Genomic DNA, 21,864 nt, shown 5'->3' on the forward strand with positions numbered 1-21,864 from the left:
ATCGTGATAATTGATTGAATAATGACCCTATTGGTGTACTTAAGTTCCTTATGATGCTTAACTTTTTTTATTTGATTCATTTCAACTCATATGATATTGAACAAAGGCCGCTCACAAAACAGTGTGGTCTCTTTCTCTAAAATGAGAAGTTGGGCGTCATTCAGCAAGGTGTTGTCAAGGAACACAACCAGCTAAGATAGCCACTTTGTTTAATACGGGCCCAATTTCAATAAACCTGTTTAGCAGAAATTAATGCTTAGCAAATTCTTTTGTCTAGAAAGAAATGAGCGGGATAACAGTCACTGCGATGGTAAATGTACTTTATTTTGGCTGAACACCTAAAAACATGAAGCAAGAGTTTTCTGTCCTTAGGAAGTTTTTTGTGCTTACAGGTTTTATGAACTTGGGCTAAGTTCTTTGTTGTTGTTTTGTATCACCTCACTTGCATGCTTGTGCCTCACTCACATTCCCACATTACAGCCGTCTTGACCGTACACATTCCCACCCGTCCTCCATTACACCATCACATGATCAACACTAGAGGGCGCTCTTCACCATCATCAGAAAATGACTACGTGACTTTGCAGCCGGTCCAATGCACGTTAACGCCACCGTCACCACCATCCAGTAGGGGCCGGTCACCGTCTCCGTCCAAGCACATACCACGTCAGTTTGTTCAGTATTGTCTGTCTGTCTGTCTGGGAGAACGAGAGCTTCATTGTGGGCTGGTTTGTTTAATGAAAAACTTAAAAAATGTTAACATAGTGGGGTTTAACAGAGAAGATTAATGAAAAGGGATCTATAGCCCTTTTTAGAACGACGGCTTCTGCTTTGGATTCGGCTTGAGGCTCCATTCTCTCAACTGAAGACCCTGACCAAAGCATATGCAGTTGTCAAATTGTCCTAATGATGTATGTCGGCGGGGCCAAGCTAGCCTGAGCCCTGACCAAGCATATGCAGTTGTCAAATTGTCCTAATGATGTCTGTCGGCGGGGCCAAGCTAGCCTGAGCCAAATCCAAAGCCGAAGCCGTCGTTTCGAAAAGGGCCACAGACAACATCTGGGGAAAGCCCACCAAACCAGGTCTCTATCCTAAAGATGTCTGTCTGTCGGTCTGGGCGAACAAGAAATTCGTTGTGGGGAGGTTCGTTTTGTGAAAAGCATAACAAATGTTAACATTGCTATTCACTTAGGTTTTTATAAGGAAAGATTGAAGAAAAGGGATCAAAGACAACATCTGGGGAAAGCCCACAATTTCGCTGAAAACTGAAAATGTAGTGCTTCTGCATTTGGCCTCGTTGGATATGGGGCACTTCATTTTTCTGTCGTTCTTGAACGTGTGAGTGATAACGAATGTATCTGAAAGCGAACTTAACGAGTGTGCAAGCAGCTAATGTGACAATCGGCATGGACTGAACTCTTTGTCATACATGTACATGTACATGTCATATTCAATTGCTTTCTGATGACAAATTATACAAGCCATATACTTCAAAGGAAATCCTTTCTCAAAACAGTCAATATACTAATGATGCATTGCTTTCAACCAAGTAGGTTTTTATGGTCCTGATCCTGAAAAAAACCATTACATGTTCCCCTTATTACACTGGAAATGGCACAGCGGAGACCACATTTTTTCAGTATAGCGCCCTCATGGTGAAAGACACAAATCAGTGCACTCTGTGTGTTTTTGTTCCTGGCTTGTGAGAAGACTAGTTTTTCTCTCTATTTTTTGTTAACTTTCACCAACAGCTCTGCATGAACTTACTGTACATGTAGTTAGTAAATTGTCACAGTTGAAAAACACCAATCCATGTTTAGTTGTCATTTTAATGTTGTTGGTCAGTGAGTGCATGCTCTTCCAAAAAGACAAATTTTAAAGATACCCTTCCCCCTGTCATGCCTGTGGGGGCTGAAAAATTATTCACTTGATTTTCAATTAAACATTTCATGTAGTGATAGTGGTGTTCTCTGTGAGTTTGATTTTTGTAAGTGCATCTTGCACACTAAAATCTTCCGTGTAATTGTCATGTAATTTTTTTTAAATCAATTCCAATTTATTTGTTCTTAGGAATTAAGTTATTTCGTTCAACTCTATTCTTCAGTTCTATTCCTTCCGATGTGAAATCCCTCTCTTCAATGATGTTCGTCGTTAAACCTTTGGGGGACAAGCCTTTCTTTTGAAAATTTAATGGACGGTGGTTTTCTTTGGCAGTTTTAGATGTTATTGAACCATAAAAGAACATTGTAAAAGGACAAAAAATCGGTTTAATTGTCGTAAAGTGTTTTTAAATCAATTTGAGTCTTTTTGAACGCTTGGTGGCAGCAGACTTACCAGGTAAAATCGTTGTTATCGGTAATTTGCGCATACTCAGAAATCTGTTAACCTTGGAAGTTTATGACCTGGTACATGTATGTCAGCTGCCCAGCGTTCCGAAGTCCCCCATTCCAGTTCATTTTTTTAAAGAAAATTAGTTAATCATGACTCAATTCTTCAATTCTTATTCTTTCTGAAATGATATAACTCTCTTCAATGATATTCACTATTTAACCTTTGACCCTTAATTGACCTCCAGCCCCGGCACCACCGGATGAAGACCAGTCCTACATGTCGATGACCCCAATGACTAGGGGATCCCGGGGGTCGTCTGGCTATGCTTCGCATACCCAGAATGCACCACAGTTGGCTCAGAGGTCGGCCAGCGTAAGTGGTCGCATGATGACGGTACCTCAGAGCAGCGAGGATGAAGGATACATGATGATGGCACCGAGAGGAGGTATGTCATTTCATTGTCTTAAATCGCCTTGCACCAATTCCTCCCTAAACAGGTCCACTAGGCTTACCGTCGGGGCCCAATTTCATAGAGCTGCTTAAACCTAAAAAGTAGCTAGGCACTAAAGAATTGTGCTTACCGGAATAAGATTACCAGCCAAACGTCCATGTATTGTGTACAAGTTGTCACTGGTATCCTGCTCATTTCTGCTGAGCAGGACATTTTTAAGCAATATTTTCTGCTTAAGCAGCTCTATGAAATTGGGCCCAGGGCTCTATTCATAAAGCTGTTACAAGCAGAAATAGTGCTTGACAAATTTTGTTGCTAAAGCAAACATAGAGTGGGGCACCATTTCCCACAATGTAAACTGCATGGATGTTTTGCTCGTAACCTCTTCTGCCCAGCAACACTATTCTGGGCATGGGATGTTTTTGGGCTAACAGAGTTTATGAAATTTGGCCCTGGACTTATTTCCAATGATGAGGTAGTAATTCAGTTTGTGGTAAGGCTTTCTATATTATGTACTTCGCTGTGTTGATTTTCCTCTGAGAACTTGCTACTTATCAATATAAACCACAAGGGAAACTGACTGGGTAAATTTTGAAATGATTTTTGGGGTTGAACAAAGAATTGACTAGAGTGGGATTCGAACCAACGACCTCCGGATTAACGTGCCAGCGCTCTACCAACTGAGCTATCTGCCCTATATTGGCGGTGTCCCTATTTTGTCAATATCTTTGTTCGGGGGTGCCAGTCAGAACCATACAACATTTAACTGCCGTGTAGCCAGGGATCACACCCAAATTATGATACAACCTGTAAAGTGGCAGCCAGGGGATCACCTTAAACTTGCTATTTATTCTACAGCAGCAGAGTAGAACTGTACTACGTGGGGAGGTTGGAAATTGGGCGGAGTAATTAGCAATGATAATAAACAGGGCTGATTGTTTATTCGAGGAGATTAAAGCAAAATAATGGTTGAGGCTAAGGCTGCCAAATTGAAGAGCTATGACAACAGAGGGCGCTATTTATCTTACATGGATGTCACAGTGGAGCTGACTTATTTGTTTCCCAATTTTTTTAAAAAGATTTTTCAAAATGTGACACTGTGTCGCATGGGGTTCCTCGCGGTGGTGCCGTGTGTTAATATGCACGTCACCCGTATATTTGAATACTTCTTGCCGTGTTTGTGTTTATATCGCAAATTTAAACATTATGTGATCTCCTCTCGACCAATTGAAATGGATTAACTTGGTATTTAATAATTATACATGTACATGATGTATGTTGCACTTTATTATGCAAGCTATAAGGAGAGGATTTTAAGAAAACAAACAAGGCATAATTTTTTTGATCTGCCCCTCACAAGTTCTTGCCTTGTTGCCGCCATGGGCTGACAAGATTTTGACCAGTTAACACGGCCAATCCATTAGACACTCAAATGAGACACAGACCACACACTTGATTGCGTGATTTATCTGCAAATTGAGTACAGTTGAGCACCCAGACATGCTCTGCAATAGGGTGCACCCTGAATAAACTCCGGTAGCATTCAAAATGCTAAATATTCAGAAATACATGAACAATTCATAGAAGTCTCACAACATTTTACAGTAAAGGGACAATTAATTATTGACTCTGCCCAATTAAATATTGGGCGCCCCTGTGCCTGTCAACTTAATCCCCCTCCGAGCTAAAACATCTTTTGTAATTTTTCCAAACGTCCGAGCATCAATCTTGAAAAAAGGTCCCTACACCTCTCAGCAAATAGGACCATTTTTGTAGGGCCAAAAGTCATCCAAAATCAGTCACAGGCCACAATTGGTCAATTGTTTTACACTGAAACCTTTTTTTTTTTTGTGGGGGGGTGTGGGGCTCTCAAAAAATAATATAGATCAAGTTTAAGGGCCTTAACAAGATTATAACGAGCTTGACCCTGTTTTCTCCTTATTTAATGGGGTACACCCATACACCTTTGCAAGTACCCATTGCGTAAGCACTAACTGTTGAATGAGGTGCATGCTGGTCTAGCTAGCTAGACAATCATCCACCTCATATTCCACTAATAAAATGTGCATACCTAGTATTGGTGATAAGGTCTAAAGAGATCAGTGTTCCATATACCTGTATAGCCCCCTCTTGTGTTTGTTTCTGGCGATGCAGCTTCATGGTTAACTTTGTTGTGTAATGTACATGTATGGAGAAAATACCTTGAGGAGGGCACTGCTTGTAAATCATGTAAATTTATTGGTCACCGTGTTGTCAATGTTGGGGCTTTACGGCCCGTTGCCAGGAGACATCTTAACATTTGAGGACTTACATGTAAGGGCTTCAAACGACCCTTCACAATATCTAGCCTTTGAAGTTATTGGATAGGATGGACATGATTGCGAGTGTTGCCATGGTGATGTGTGTGGTTGGTGCGCATCTTGACTTGTTGGTGATTGTTGTCATGGCTGAAACCGAAGGCCTTGAAAAGACACACTAGGAGTAGCTTCTATTCCTTGTTATAATAGTGCTAGATTTATTAAAAGTTGGAAGAGAGTGAAGAAATGAACAAATCCCTAATTGCACAAATTTGTGCACTTTCAGATGCCTAAAAAAGGTTCAGGCCTAGATAACATTTCTCAAAAACTACATTACTTCAGAGAGGGAGCTGTTTCTTACAATGTTCTATACTATCAACAGCTCTCCATTACTTGTTATCAAGTAAGTTTTTATGCTAACAATTATTTTGAGTATTTACCAATAGTGTCCATTGACTTTAAGAGTTTGTCTTCAAGTTTCCTAGTAGATTGGTGTGCTCTTACATGTACCTTGGCAGCCTCAATCTAATTTCCCCTTTGGGGACAGTCTGCAATATCTACTGCAAGACACTATTTCAATCGGGTGGTTTTGTACGCATAATGAATTGCTTTTTTATAATCTTGGAATTGGTTTTCTTTTACACCAAAGTCAATTGTATGTAATGTTGTTTTAGCTGGCATAATGTGTGTACTGTCTCTTACAACTGTATAGGATTTAAAGGGAAGGTACACGTTTGGTAATTACTGAAAACAAATATTAACTTAAAAACTGACTTGGTAACGAGCATTGGAGAGCTGTTGATAGTATAAAACATTGTGAGAAACGGCTCCCTCTGAAGTAGCATAGATTTTGAAATAGAGGTAATTTCTCACTAAAATCAGAAAGCACACAAATTCGTCCAACAGGGGCGTTTTTTTCTGTCATCATTTTCTCCAAACTCCGATGACCCAGTGAGCTCAAATTTTAACAGGTTTGTTATTTTATGCATATGTTGAGATCCAGCAGGTGAGAAGACTGGTCTTTGACAATTACCAATAGTGTCCAGTGTCTTTAAGGCATTGCATGGTGAGGTATCAATAGGTTTGTGGATAACACCCATGTGTGTATCTACTAACTTACTCGGTAGATTATGTTCTTAAGAAAACTTGTCTACCCAGGAAGTAGATACATGTACACACATGAAGCTAAAGGCAGTGGACACTACTAGTAATTACTCAAAATAATTGTTAGCATAAAAACTTACTTGCTAAACAAGCAGCGGGGAGCTGTTGAAAGTATAAAACATTGTGAGAAACGGCTCCCTCTGAAGTAACATAGTTTTTGAGAAAGAAGTGATTTTCAACGAATTTGATCTTGAAACCTCAGAGTTAGATTTTGAAGTCCCAAAATCAAGCATCTGAAAGCACACAACTTAGTGTGACAAGGGCGTTTTTTTTTTCATTATTATCTCTCACTTTTGACGACCAATTGAGTTCAAATTTTCATAGGTTTGTTATTTTGTACATACGTGTATGTTGTGATACACCAAGTGAGAAACTGGTATTTGACAATTACCAAAGGTGTCCATAGTGTCTCAAACATCACATCTGATTTTACATGTGACTTTCTCTTTCTTGATACGTTTGCCCATAGACCTTTATCACGGTGCGGCCATCTTGAACTTCCCCCCGTTAATATCAATGTTATCAAACTGAGGCTTGAAGAACTAAATAGTCTGGTTCCTATTTTCAAAATGAGTATTAGCACTCATTATTGCTATTCGATACGAGGAACATGACCAAGATGGAGGCAGCTTGATAAAGGTCTATAAATTGGCATTCCATTGACGGAAACCATCCAACCTTACCTTCAAGCAGACAGGTTGTCCGGTCCATCTCCAGCAAATGATGGTTGAGTCAGGTGGTGTTTTGGCGTGATTGATTGCTTTTTCATTATGAGGTTGATGCTGCATCCCTCATGAATGGCAAAATGCCCTTGTGTAGGTATTCTCATGGGAAGGTAATGAGGGTCAGTGGATTGTTGGTTTATACGTAACATGATGCCCTTCGGTGGAGCGTTATAGTCCACCCAAAACAGGTAAGCACTGGAGTATCAAATCCAGGCCCCAATGTCATGGATCTGATTAATCACAAAAAGCAGCTCAGCACAACAAAATTATGCTTACCAGAATACGATCACCAGCCAAAGTACCATGTCACAAGTACTATTTGTGACTGGTATCCTGCTATTTTTTGGCTAAGCTGAATACTGTCCTGCAATATGTTGTGCTTATAAGCATGCTCTATGAAACTGGGCCCATATCATTTCACATGTGTGCCTTTAAACAAGTCACATATCATAATTGCTTCTCAACAAGGCTGTAAGGTCCCATGGAATATGAGTAAGTTAGTGATGTGATTTATTAGGTTTTAATTGGAAATTTGTTTTGGGCTTGAACATTGAATATGGTTGGCATTAACCGTCTGTGTAGTTACTTTATGAATGAACTAGTGTGTAAACTGCAAGTAGACCGCCCACTTTGGGTCGATGTGGTTGGATCAGCCTCCATAAGTATGTGTTTTGTAAGTGTTCGTGTGACAGAGCTCAGTTTGCCTAAAGTGCAAAATTTGTCGTTTAGAAGTCGATGGGTACATGTAAAAGAGTTCCAAACATACATACAGTTTAGTTTGTTGGCTTATACAGTAAGTACACAATATGATATGAATCAAATGTTTGTTGCAAGTTTCTTTTGGGAGTTTATGGGTCTCATACCTGAGTATATACATTTGGCCTTCTCTTGTTTGTGTCGGTATTTTCAAGCATGTTGTTCAATGCTGGTGATTGCATGAAGGATTCATTATTTAATACACAGTTGTACCCGCAAATTGACTATTCTTTATAGTTAATTCTTATTACTAGCACCATGCAAAGCTTCAAACATCACTTGCATGAAGGATGTCCGTAAACTTATTCGAATGACATTTAAAAGTTCCCTTCATAATTAAGGTTCTCGAATCTGGAGGTTTTTTAAGGGAGAAGTAGGTGTATAAGCAGGTTTATTCATATTATGGGAGTTGAGGCATTGCATGGTGAGGTATCAATAAATATTTGGTTTGCAGTAACACCATGTGTGTGTCGACTTGCCGGGTAGATTTTGTTCTTCCGAGAACTGTCTTGCTTTTTATTCTAGGGTTGGAAGGTTAAAGGAACACGTTGCCTTGGATCGGACGAGTTGGTCTTTGAAAGCATTTGTAACCACTTGTTATAAGATGCATATGATTAAAAAGATATTTTAAAAGTAGAATATAATGATCCACACAAGTATCATCCGAAATTGCGTGGTTTCCTTTTACCTCGTCTACTAATATGGTCGGCCATTTATGGGAGTCAAATTTGTATTCTACTTTTAAAACGTCTTTCTAACCGTATGCATTTTATAACAAACAGTTACTAACGCTTTTCAAAGACCAATTCGACCGATCCAAGGCAACGTGTTCCTTTAAGTGTTGAGGGGACTTCTTGTTTAAAACTTTACTACTGTGGAGTGAGTTCTAAATTGGTCTCAACGTTTCCACTCCCTTGCTCTAGCCATCCTATTCATATTTTAATGGTCTGTTCTGATTGTATCAGAAGTGTGTCATGGGAATATTCATCTTCTTTTTAGTGGGTCACAAATCCATTAAAAAGCTATCCAACATGTTCAAGTTAAGCAATTCCTATTTGAGTATTTACCTGCAGGCAATAATGCAGGCAATGTGGGAATTACAAAATAATGGTAGGCCAGTTGTTTTGATGTCTTTCCTCCCCCGTAGTTTATTGCTACCTTCCTCCGTTTATTTGTTTTTTTGACTTCTCCCGTTTTTTTAATATTCTCCTTTGCCTCTTGTCCATCTGTCTTCTATCCCTCGGGCAAAGTACGGCCAGACTTTTTCCAATTCCTCTAAGCACATCTAGCAACATTTATATTGAACATTTGCTGTTTCTTTAAGAGTTGGGATGAGGCAGAGTGACCCGATAACGCCAACTGTTACTTACTTTAACGAATGACTGTTTTTAGTTCAGTTTAAAGGGGCAGTGAATCATTGAACTTTGTTACGAAGCCTCTACATGTGCCTATTGGCTTGTCCAGGCAGAGTGGTTAACAGGTGCTGACTTAGATCAGCAGATTGTGGGTTCAATTTAGTGTAGCGGCATGATACCAGGCTTGATACTTCACAGAGGCAACCGAGGGGATTGCCTCCATGTCCCCTGTCTTTGGCCTTGGTGCCCTTGAAATTCTCCATTATAAATTTACAATATCCTCAAAGGGTGCCTTTTACCAAGGAAAACTTTCCCTGGCATCGCTTTCACAAAACCCTTCCTAACTTAAGCCCGGTTCATACTTCCTGCGAATTCGAATGCGATATGAGTGTTGACGTCACAAATTCGCAATGAAAAATTCGCACCAGTTCAACTTTGCTCAACTCACTTGCGTATATATCGCTGCGAAAGGATGGTTGTGACGTCAAATTCACGTCAAATTCGCATTCGCATTCGCATGAAGTATGAACCGGGCTTCAAGAATAATCTTAGGACTTGTTAGGACGAGTCCCAACCCTGCACTGTAGCATGCAGACCTTAAGATTAATCCTAAGTTAGGACGAGTCACTCGTCCTAACTCGAGATAAGACGAGTCCTAACTCTTTGTGAAATCCACCCCTGGTGCCCTTGCCCCTATCCAAAGTAAAGCATATGGGCCTGTGATATTATACCATAGTTGCTTTGAGTTGTGACATTAAAGGCAGTGGACACTATTGGTAATTATTCAAATAAATCAATTATTAGCATAAAACCTTACTTGGTAACAAGTAATTGGGAAAGGTTGATGGTATAAAACATTGTGAGAAACGGCTCCCTCTGAAGAAATGTAGTTTTCAAGATAGAAGTAGTTTTCCACGAATTTGATTTCGAGACCTCAGATTTAGAATTTGAGGTCTCGAAATCAAGCGTCTGAAAGCACACAACTTCGTGTGACAAGGGTGTTTTTTTCTTTCATTATTATCTCGCAACTTCGACGATCGATTGAGCTCAAATTTTCACAGGTTTGTTATTTTATGCATATGATGAGATATACCAATTAAGAAGACTGGTCTTTAACAATTACCAATAGTGTCTAGAGTCTTTAAGCATAGGTTCCGTGGGTATGCATGTTCAAGGTTTAGTGGCCCTGTCTTAAAATAACTTGACCCTTAGGCCAGTAGTCCAGTCGGTATTTAGATCCTTTGGTTTAGCGGCACATTGTTAGAATAACCAGACTCTGGCCAGCAGCCAGCCGGTACTTTAGCGTACATTTTGAGCACACCTGTAATGTACCTTTAAGAGCCTGAAATTGCTCCGAGCATGTAATACCCTTAAATATAGTTGTTACATGTCTGAAAGAAGTTGATACTCCCACCCTCTTGCAAAATGTTTCGCAGGACATTTTCCAATTAAATCAGCTTTTTAGATGGTGCACAGAGTCCATGAGATTAATGCGTATCCTCTTCTTTTATAGCATCTTCTAGATCAATGATAGCCCAGAGTGATATACCCAATTTCATTCTGAGGTAGGCCTAACTCTCGCTCATAACGCCAGCAGGGAAATACCCAATCTCAATTGACATGGTTTTTGTCCCCGTAATTATGGAGAAAGAAACAGTAGTGTTTACGTGTAAGTTGACCTTTTTAATGGGTTAACCTGACCTTCAAGCGGTTGAGCTTTAAGTCTGTCACAAGAACTGTTTACTCTTGTTCTAACTAAGCTCTTTAGTCGAAATTGGAAGCGGGAAAAAACAAGAAGGAGAGCAGGCTCTGAAAAATCCAGTCAGATTAAAAATAAACAATGTCAATCTAAAAAGGAGATTGAAGACCTATTGGGGTATTTACGACGACGCAAGTCCTGCAGATTAACACTACAATTTGTTTTATTTTTTATTATACTACTAATAATAACTAATTAAAAAAAGTACTATTATTATTTAATTTTTATTATTTTGTATATTTATAAACATTCTTTTTTAGTTAGAGAAATATTAAAGATCAATACAATTAGGTCAAGTCATTGAACTCCGTCGTCGTTGTTGGACGTTAGACACTAATCAGTCCGCTGAGGAACTGGCAGCCTTTCATCGTACGGGGGTGAACAAACCAATTACGCCATTGCCAGATGTTATGGATTGCTTCCATGAAGTACATGTGAAGATTATCGTTGGGGTTATCTGATACAAAAAAACCAAACTGTGTCCTTACGAAGAAGAATGACATGGGGTACTTGAAAAATATATCACCACAAGACTTTGAGACTGCTTCTGTTGGAGAGGAGGAAGGGGGGAGGGGGTTGGGGTGGTCGGTTATGTTATGTTGTGCTGGCTGACGGTGTCATAGTTTTGATAATTTCAAATCATTTCTACTTACAGGTTGTATGTCTCACTCGGCCTTTCCATGACAAAACAGTGTTACTCAAAAGTGTTGCTTTCCTGGTTGAGATCATTTCTGGGGAAACTTAGTTTTTTTTTTTTCTTCAAAATCTCAAAGGCATACGTGTATGGATGTGTTATAACATGGTCTACCTAAGCCTCTTGAACACTATTATCCAGTTTGATGGCTTTAAACAGCATATCTTTGTCTTTGCTTTTTCTCAAAATGTCATTTTTGGGGGTTACAATGTAGGTTGTTTGTACATGTATTGATGGATTGGCCGCACTCTTATAAGTACATGTACATGTCGAGTATGTCCTGAGCCTTGATGGGTATGGCTCATAAGGGCAGTGTTTACATGTATATCCGGTTTCCTTGGGCATTAAACGACTTGGAATATTTCTATTCCCTCTTATAAAGCACATTAATAATAAATTGAGACATAAACAACACAAGAAATGTTTTGAGCCCATTGTACAGGAGCCTCGACTATGCGGAACACACAGCATAAACAATAAAATGAAATATATAAAGCATTAGTTACAATAATAACGGTTCAAACGAACTAGTCTTTTGAAGTCCTTTAGTAAATGCTTTAGTTTGGCAAGGCAATTATGATAGTGTGTTTGTTGCAAGCACAAGTTTTTTCACTTCTTCTTGCACTATATGTGAGCTTACATGTAGTGTCAAGATCCTGAAGCATCAAAACTCAAACAAGCCAATTAAACATTCAAACAAAGCCTTATCTCATATTTAGAGGTAACTTGTTACTCTGCTCCGCCTACCGCAGAGCTCTGCACTTCTGCACCCAGTGAAGTGTAAGAATCATTTTCAAGAAGTTGTTAAAAGGAATTAAATGTCTGTAACAACTTACAGCACTGCAGATGTTTATAATGTATGACATTCGGAGGAACATAATTCCCATCCCGAATGTGGTTTAACATTCTGAGAACATTCTGAAACAAATCTCTCAGATTGTATAAATCCAAATACGGATTATTCTTCCTGCGTCAATGCGTGGAAATAATAACCACTCCTTGTAGTGTAAAACATAACACACCTACTCAGTGGAAATGATGTGTACTTTCAGAGCTTTTCTGACCAGACTCAGAAATTTTTCAATAGAGCTTTCCTTTATATGGAGGAAATCAGGACCAAGGCAAGATTAACTGCTCAGGATTCTCCATTAAGTTGAATGACCCAAGTTATTCAATGAAAACGTGCCTACTCAGTGTTAATGATGTTAGTACAGTTTTCCAATTCGTTTGGCCAAACTATAGGAAATTGTTTCTAGGAGCCAAGAAACAGGGCTATGTATTCGCTGATTTTACGTGTCCATCTGTCCTATATCTAAGCAGATGTCCAGCCAAGATTGTTGATTACTTTGTGTATTTCTTTGTTCCCATGGGTGTCCCAAAAAGAAGATGAGTTGATTTTCCCGTTAATTTGAGCGTCGTGATAAGGACGATTCCCCCTGAAGACGTCTTCTATTTATGCAGCTTTTGTTCCCTCTTTTAAGAAGTCTTTTGTGTGAAGAGAAAAGCAAAAATGCATCGTTGAGTAGCTGATGGTTAGGTTTGTGTTTTTGGTCCATCTATTTAAGCATGTAACGCCTTATATCTGAAAGGATTTTTTCCTTTAGATCCAATATTTGTAGCAAAGATCCATTAGCTTTTCTATCATTGAACAAAATGTACAACAAAATTGCAAAAAAAGACATATTACGGTGAGAGACAGACTGCTAAAGTCTAACATAAATGCATTCTTTCTGTGGGAACCTTGGGTTCAATGTACATTGGTTTAAGCACCTCAGTAACAGAATGGTGCACTTTGATGGGTCCAACATGGGCGAGACTTACACAGCAAATTTTGTTTTATTAAGGAAGCGGAACGACACTTCTAGTTCCCATCCAACAATGTGCGGTGTCTCGTCTTGTGTGGTCCGTCCAAAGAGTGTATAAATACAACATGACCCCAGGCAGAATCTCACAACTTTGGAGATATCAAGCCTCCAATTGGATTGATGAAGGAGGAACCAACTCTACAAAAACAACACAAAAACTGTTCTTAACACCAACATCAATCCTGTCTGACAACAGCACACCTTGGGAAATAGTCGCTCCTTTCCATACCAATGAATTAATTTGATATCTAACTGTTTACACCCCCCGGAGGGCATACAAAGTCTCTCTCGTTGTACTCTTTTAAAGAGTGGGTACCGGGTTAACACAAGAGTAATGTCTGAATTCCCCTCCACCTGTATAATTTTCTTCTCTCGGAAGACAGCTTGATATTCACTCTGCTAATTTGTATAGCTTCCACCTCCACCCCCTTCTTCAGATGTTTTTTTTCTCCTGCCATAATTCGACCACAGCTTTGGAATTTGATATATAAGATACATTCTATTCCAGAGGCGTTGTCTTGTCGGCTGAAATGTTGGCATGAACAAAAATAAAGTACCCTCTTGATTGTTGATATCAAGGGAATGTAAACCGATACACAGAGAGAGTTATTGATATTAAAGTTTGTATTGTTTTCCCGGCCGGGCCGAGTTACGCCGTTCAGCAGAAACGTGACCTTTGTACATATTCAGTCAGCACTTTGACAAAAAAAGCCTGTTTTCTCATTGAATGAGAGCCTCAAGGGGAAAAACTCTCTAAAAAAGCAGGGCTCGTGTTAACATTAAAAACAAAAATGTTTGACAATATTTTGGACATAATCTGGCGAGTGTCATGTTGCGCTGAAAATAGAATTCTGAAAGTGGATACCTGGCCGGACTAATGAGAGACAAAAGCAAGGAAACCATACAGGCATCATCCTAACAAAGATACACGACACAAATAAACAAAAAGCCCCCTGTTTGGCAGTCTTTCTGGTGCAGTTTCTTGTGCTCAGTGATTTCTATATCTTTGGGAGACGTTAAAAAGGACCTGTCTTTATTCCTTTCCAGCAAGATGTGGTTTGATTGGCTCTGTGACTTTTTGTTTCTTTTCCTTTTTCAGTGTTTTGGGAGCTACATTTCTGTCTGGCTGCCAATCTTGCCCCTGGCTCAGGATGTCTGAGTAATTAATTTGATTTTGGCCTTCATCAATACTATGTAGACATTGAAATGAGTATAAATAGATCAATGACATACACAGATAACGGATATTTACCAAGAAACTTCCCCCCAGATTGTGGGATTTGTTTAAGATGAGACACAAAATTCCTCTTGATGGATTTCTCCCTCCAGGGTAATAATGTCTGACACAAACAGCTTTTAGTACAACCATTGTCGTTGAATAACGCAAGACTGTTGTACGATCAAATTTCTACATCAGGTTTGCTGTTTGCTCTATTCTGCTTTTTCTCCTTCCTTCCTGTTGCATTCCTTCACAATGAAATATATTATTAAAGTCACCTGGAAGTGGTATTTTTTTTTAAATAAAGCTTTTGTCACTAAAATATGTGTTTTTATGAGAGGAATGTGAATAAACAGTGAACTAAGGTTTAAAAATATTAGTTTTGATTGTATTTACAAATTTACGAGTAGGCCCCGACTCGAGAGGGCGCTTGTCATGACGTAATTCAAGGCGCGATATTTGAAGAGAAAATTTGTAGTCAGGCCCCTGACATTACGTCTGGGAACATGGCACATCAAAACAAATTTAGACACGATTTTACACACATACGTATATTGAAACTTGAACATGTTGAACGGCTAGTGGTTTTTACAAAAGCTATTGCTGCTATTTTTATTTAACTACATGTATGCGACTTTTTAGTGACCAAATGGGTTGTAAGATGTGGGTCTGCCTACGTATTATTATAGAAATACGGCCACGGAGCAGACTGCACGCTTGCACTATGGCTGCTGTATAATGTGCGGACGGTCACATAGGACCTGCACGCACGGTGAATCGCATGCGGTACAAACAAAAATTCGTGTCACTTGGCAAAAGCTAAAAACATACCCTCAAAGTTCAAACTTAACCGAATTTTTTCACGTTTAGCAAATGCTCCTCTGGGTTCGTCACGTCTTTCAGATACCTTCTTCGACTTCCCACTAGCTGGAAAAATTGTTGGGACGGCGTCGTGTTTAAGAATGGCTCTTCCCGTCATGTCAAATGAGTGGTGTAGCCCGGATTCGAAGCACGAAGGCTCGAAGTGTTCGCTGCATAGCGCTGAAAAAGACGTCGGACCGGACCACTTTGCTCTAGTTAATCTGACTTTCGCAGCCACCAACCGCCTGTACGGTTGGTCGGCATTGCCGGGAAAATGCCAGAATTTTTTTTTTTTTCGCAGTGTACAAACTCACGTCTTAGAATTACATGTACTTTTGCACGTGTGTTTATCTATGCATCGAGGGGGGTCTATGTTTGATAGAGGCAAAGTCTTCCTTTTCCTACGTCACAAAGGGGTAGGCGGAGTCAACCCCCCAAGCACTTAATTAATTTTTTTAACATATAAATCGTGACAAACAATTACTCAAAAAAATTGTTTTATTGTTAATAAACATATACTCTTATGTTTAAAAGAAAAAAAAATCCTATTTCCAGGTGCCTTTAATAATTATAGTAATAACAAAGACATGTAATGCGCGTATATCCACCCTGTGTTCAAGGCACAGTAAAACAAAAAAATAAACAAAAGAAAACAGACACGTACAAAGTAGTCCTTGCAAATACACCAAATGTCAGTAAGCAATTCAAAAGTGAATAACCGATTAGTGTATCTTGTTGATTGGGAATTCTTGCCAAGATTTGAGGTCTATTGCCGTGAAGTAAGAAATCCCGACCTCGGATCAAATACTCAGCGCAGCTCTTCTAGACTTTTATGATGATTTTAATTAACTATCCTCCAAGCGGGGACACCTTAGTAACCCCCTAGAGGGTACGGTACTCTGGTTGTCATGATGATCTATTAGCAAATGTTGGGAGTTCACTTGCACGTTGATTTGACCAAGGATTTGTTTTCTTGTTGTCATCGTCCTTTTCTCTTCGTTTTTTTGAACGTTTGGACAAGGATCAGAAATGATATTTTACTTAAGTCTGGTTTTCCAATTTTGTTGCCTTAAGATAAATTAGAAAAATTGTAATTTAAATGGTATGTAAATTCTTTTAATGGCAGTGGACACTATTGGTAATTGTCAAAGACCAGTCTTCTCACTTGGTGTATCTCAACATCTACATAAAATAACAAACCTGTGAAAATTTGAGCTCAATCGGCCGTCGAAGTTGCAAGATAATAATGAAAGATTAACACTCTTGTCACACGAAGTTGTGTGCTTTCAGATGCTTGATTTCGAGACCTCAAATTCGAAATCTGAGGTCTCGATATCAAATTTGTTGAAATACTTCTTTCTCGTAAACTATTTGTTGCTTCAGAGCGAGCCATTTATCACAGTGTATTATACTATCAACAGTTCCCCATTACTCGCTACCAAGTAAGGTTTTATGCTAATAATTATTTTGAGTAATTACCAATAGTGTCCACTGCCTTTTAAACCTACATCATGGGTATATGTTGGTCACCTTTGTACTCGATAAAATTTTCCCAAGGACCAAAAATCATGACTGTGTTATAGAGACTGGACTGAAAAACGGAGTAAGGCAAAGTAAAACAGAAATGTTTAACAAAATGGTAAGCGTCACGCCCACTCTCTTTCAAAATGAGTTTTGCAAACCATGAAATGTTAACTGATACATCAGGAATTAAATTATCTGCATGTCAGACCTAGCCTAATTCACTTACACAGTAACAAACTGTTCTGTAGCTTTTGTTAGAGTGCGGAACTACCCTAAAGGGAGTTTTGGAGTAAGAGTTGAAACAACTGTCTCACATGTTTGAGTTAGCAAAAAAAGTGTGATATTTTATAATTTGAAAAGCGGGAGACGGATGGTTCCCGTCAATAGATGAAATTGTCGAAGGTGTGAGATTTCTGCCTCGTAGAATGTGTGACCATTAATACTCCAGGATAGTATCCCTCATTGTAATCAAGTGTGAAGAACATTTCATCTTCATTTTGCCACAATGTTCAATGCCTGTGCTATTGGAGAGCTCAATCCATTTGCCCCTCATGCCTATCATAAGAACACCTGCCATTGAAACCAATCTGAGTCATTGACGATGTGACTGTGACATCACAATTTATTCATTCATTAAAGGCACCTATTGGTAATTACTCAAAGTATTTATTGGCTTAAAGCCATTGGACACTTTCGGTAAACAGTATTGTCCAAGGCCCACATTTTGTGTATCACAACTTCTATATAAAATAACAAACCTGTGAAAATTTAGGCTCAATCGGTCATCGGAGTCCGGAGAAAACAACGGTGAAACCCACCCTTGTATCCGCACGTTTCGCCATGTCATGACATGTGTTTAAAATAAATCCGTATATCTCGATATCGAGAATTGATAATTGTTTTAATGTTTTCTCAAAAAGTAAAGCATTTCATGGAATAATATTTCAAGAGAAGTCTTTCACCATTACCTTCTGTAAACCCTGTATGTTATTTGTAAATCTGTGAACTTTTAATTTTTTTTTCTGTTCTGAAAGTGTCCAATGGCTTTAAAACTTGCATTGTGAAAAATGACCCACTCTGAAGTAGTAGTTTTTGAGAAAGAGGTAATTCTCACGCAAAAACTAGAAGACTTCAGGCCTGATGTAGCCTTTCATTACGCATCTGAAATCACACAAATTTATGCAACAAGTTTTTTTTCTTCTTTCATTATTCTCTTGCATCTTCAATGACCAATTGAGTCCAAATGTTCACAGATTTGTTAATTTGTGCATATGTTGAGATACAGCACGTGAGCAGACTGGTCTTTGGCAACTACGAATTGTGTCCAGTGACTTTAATTAAGAACCAACAAGAAGACCTCAAATAAGAATTCCTTGAAGAATTGTTCCCAAGGGGAAGACAGTAATCCCTTGTTCTCGACGCAGAGCTCGTACTTTGTTGTGTCGCTGTAAATCCAGTTAAATTTATCAGAATTTGATTTTGCGACCTTGGATTTAGATTTTGAGGTCTCAAAATCAAGCATCTGAAAGCACCAACTTTGTGTGACGAGGGTGTTTTTTCTTCCATTATTATCTCGCAACTTCGACGACCAATATTGAGCTCAAATTTGTACATGTTTGTTATTTTATGCATAAGTTGAGATACACCAATTGGGAAGACTGGTCGTTGACAATTATCATTAGTATCCAGTGTCTTTAAGGTTTTGTTCAGTCTGGAAAATATTAACTGTCAGCTCATATTTTTAGCAGTAAGGAGAACCTTGAAGAATGCCATGTACTGCAACAAATACGTGAAATAGGGATGTTAAAATTTACACATAGGTACTGAAAGAGAGAATATCAATGTACACCATATCGTGTTGGAAAATAAACTTCTTTATGCCAAGACAATTACATTGCTATTAATTTAAAGACACTGGACACTATTGGTAATTGTCAAAGACCAGTCTTCTTAATTGGTGTATTTCAACACATGTGTTTAGCATACAATAACGAATCTGTGAAAATTTGGACTCAATTGGTTGTTGAAGTTGCGAGATAACATTGAGAGAAAAAACACCCTTGTCACACCAAGTTGTGTGCTTTCAGATGCTTGATTTTGAGACCTCAAGTTCTAAATCTGAGGTCTTGAAATCAAATTCGTTGAAAATTACTTCTTTCTCAAAAACTACGTCACTTCAGAGGGAGCCGTTTCTCCCAATGTTTTATACTGTCAACCTCTCCCCATTACTCAATACCAAGAAAGGTTTTATGCTAATAATTATTTTGAGTAATTACCAACAGTGTCCCACTGCCTTTAACAGCCTGTGATGTTAACTTAGATTCTCCCTTTAGTACCTGTATATGACAACACACATGGTGTCAATGTTAACACCCCAGTTTTTACAGTGAGGCAGTCCCCTAGCCACTATTGCAGTGTTGATGTAGTAGCACCCTGCAGGCACATGCCAATGCTTTGTACACCGAGTCCATCATTCTTTGGAGTGGTTTCACACTTCACCTGTACTTAGAACGCATGCAGACAATCCCCGTCTGTGTCGTTTTAATCTTCTTACAGCCAACTATGTTGCTGTCAATTACAATATTCATCATTTGTTGGGGGGGGGGGAGGGGAGGGGTAAGTTTTAAGTGAACAACAGCACAGTGATTTTTTTTCTCTAATGGATCATTACAACAAGTTAACTGTAGCAGCATGGACTTGTGTGCATTTGTGCAACTTACCAATACTTTTCAAAGACCTGTATTTGCACTTGAACTTTATCAGACTTAAAGGAACACGTTGCCTTGGATCGGTTGAGTTGGTCTTTGAAAAGCGTCTGTAACTGTTTGTTATGAAATGCTAATGGTTGGAAAGATGTTTTAAAAGTAGAATACAATGATCCACACAAATGTTTGCTTCAAAATTGTGTGGTTTTCCTTTTACCTCGTCGACACACACGGTCGGCCATTTTAGGAAGCCAAATCTTTGACTCCCATAAATGGCCGACTGTGTAAGTTCGCAGAGTAAAAGGAAAGCCACGCAATTTGGAGGCAAATTTGTGTGGATCATTGTATTCTTCTTTTAAAACATCTTTTTAACCATATGCATTTTATAACAATCGGTTACAAACGCTATTTATAGACCAACTCGTCCGATCCAAGGCAACGTGTTCCTTTAAGAGTCATGAGAAAACAGTGAAAAACCCCAGTTGTAGTATGTGTTAACTGTTTTTAAATGAATAAATCTCCATTATTTAGGATTGAAACAATCGAATGGTTTCACCAAAAAAACCAAAGGTTAACGTGTTCCGTCTGGAGAATAAAGTGTGGTCAAAGGACACAAGTGCCTTGACTTTTGGGACCTCAATACAGACTCTGACGACAGCACCATAATTGTAGTCCAGTGCACAAGATCGCTCGGTCATGACACTCCATGGCATATGATCTTAAATATATTTATAGCAAAGATTTATAGCTTAACTGTTATTATACAACACCTTAGAGACCATAACGACCATGACGGCTTGTAACAAAATGCCCACGGTGGATGCAAAACGACCACAAAATTTGACCTACTTCCACTGTAACCAAAAGGTGAAATTGAAGTTTTTTTTTCTGATTTTACATTTTCCAATGGGTCTCAATTTATTTGCTGTGTCAACATCATCTCTATATTGCTATAACAAAACAAAATTTATGTTTCCAATTAGCTTTCAAGACATTTTGCACTGACGAGATTGTTTCAGAAAATCTATAGTAAAACATGTCGGAGCAAATAGTGATGATTACACGTAAATGATGGGCTTCGGGGTGAAGGGGCACTCTGCCTTCAAGTCTCTAAAATGATGCTGAACTTGGAACTTGCAGCTCTTTGTCCTTTTTAAGAGTTGTGAATGCACAAGAAACAACTACAACGTTTCTAATTAGCGAGTAGTTCACAAAAAATCAGAATTTTTCCTCTTGAAATACAACCAAAAGAACATACAGTTCGCCATTTTGTTTGTAAAGAAATGGGTTTGACAAAATAGTGAAAGGAGTTCGATAATAATTGAAAACAATCACATGAGTTTGAAGTATTCAGATCTCACATCATTAAAGTCACCTGGAAGTGGTATTTTTTCAAAATAAAGCTTTTGTCACTAATATGTGTTTTGATGAGTGGAATGTGAATACACAGTTAACTAAGGTTTAAAAAAATCAGTTCTTTTGTTATTTACAAATTTAAGAGTAGACCCCGACCCGAGAGGGCGCTGTTCGTGACGTCAATCGAGGCAGACTTTGCCTGTAATGCGTAGAGTAAACACAATTGCAAAGTACATGTACGGACCAAGTCGTGAGTTTGTACGTTTCAAAAAGAATTTTGTTTGTTTTTTTTCCGGCAATGCCGACCAGGTGTATTGCTGCTGAATGCAGAAAAACACTTTTTGAAATGTACCAACTCACGACTTGGACGTACATGTACTTTGCACGTGTGTTTACTATACGGATTTACGTCACAAAAGGGGTAGGCGGAGTCAGCCCCCCAAACAACTTTATATATTTAAAAAAATATAAATCGTGACAAACAATTACTTAAAAAATTGTTTTATTGTTCGTAAGCATATACTCTTATGTTTGAAAGAAAAAAAATTATATTTCCAGGTGACTTTAAGAAATATGGTTATCTTCAAATGCAATGCAATAAATATACAAACTTTAAACGCAATCAGTACAAAAAGCCATTTGAGGTACTTGTTTGGTAGGACACAGCACTATGACATTGGTTTTTGGGTAAATCTGTCTCTATACACTGTCACAAAGTCGCAAATCCAAATGAACAACTTAACAGAAATTAAAGGGAAATACCACACTTGAATAAATGTGAATGGGAGTCGAGGTTTAGAAC

General features: G+C 38.7%; 1 protein-coding gene across 5 annotated transcripts in view; it reads left to right on the forward strand.

Annotated features, from left to right (window-relative positions):
* The window catches only part of LOC117300700 (insulin receptor substrate 1-like), a 119,561-nt gene that overhangs the window by 93,167 nt on the left and 4,530 nt on the right, over nucleotides 1-21,864 (forward strand). For 4 of the 5 annotated variants that reach the window (XM_033784441.1, XM_033784443.1, XM_033784445.1 and 1 more), the window contains 2 exons: nucleotides 481-666; nucleotides 2,576-2,776. In XM_033784441.1, coding sequence (XP_033640332.1) covers nucleotides 481-666; nucleotides 2,576-2,776 — 387 coding nt within the window. The remainder of the gene's footprint in view (nucleotides 1-480; nucleotides 667-2,575; nucleotides 2,777-21,864) is intronic. The other variant, XM_033784444.1, reaches the window with a different exon arrangement.

Source organism: Asterias rubens, chromosome 16, assembly GCF_902459465.1.
Source record: "Asterias rubens chromosome 16, eAstRub1.3, whole genome shotgun sequence".
In the NCBI taxonomy this organism is placed as follows: Eukaryota; Metazoa; Echinodermata; class Asteroidea; order Forcipulatida; family Asteriidae; genus Asterias; species Asterias rubens.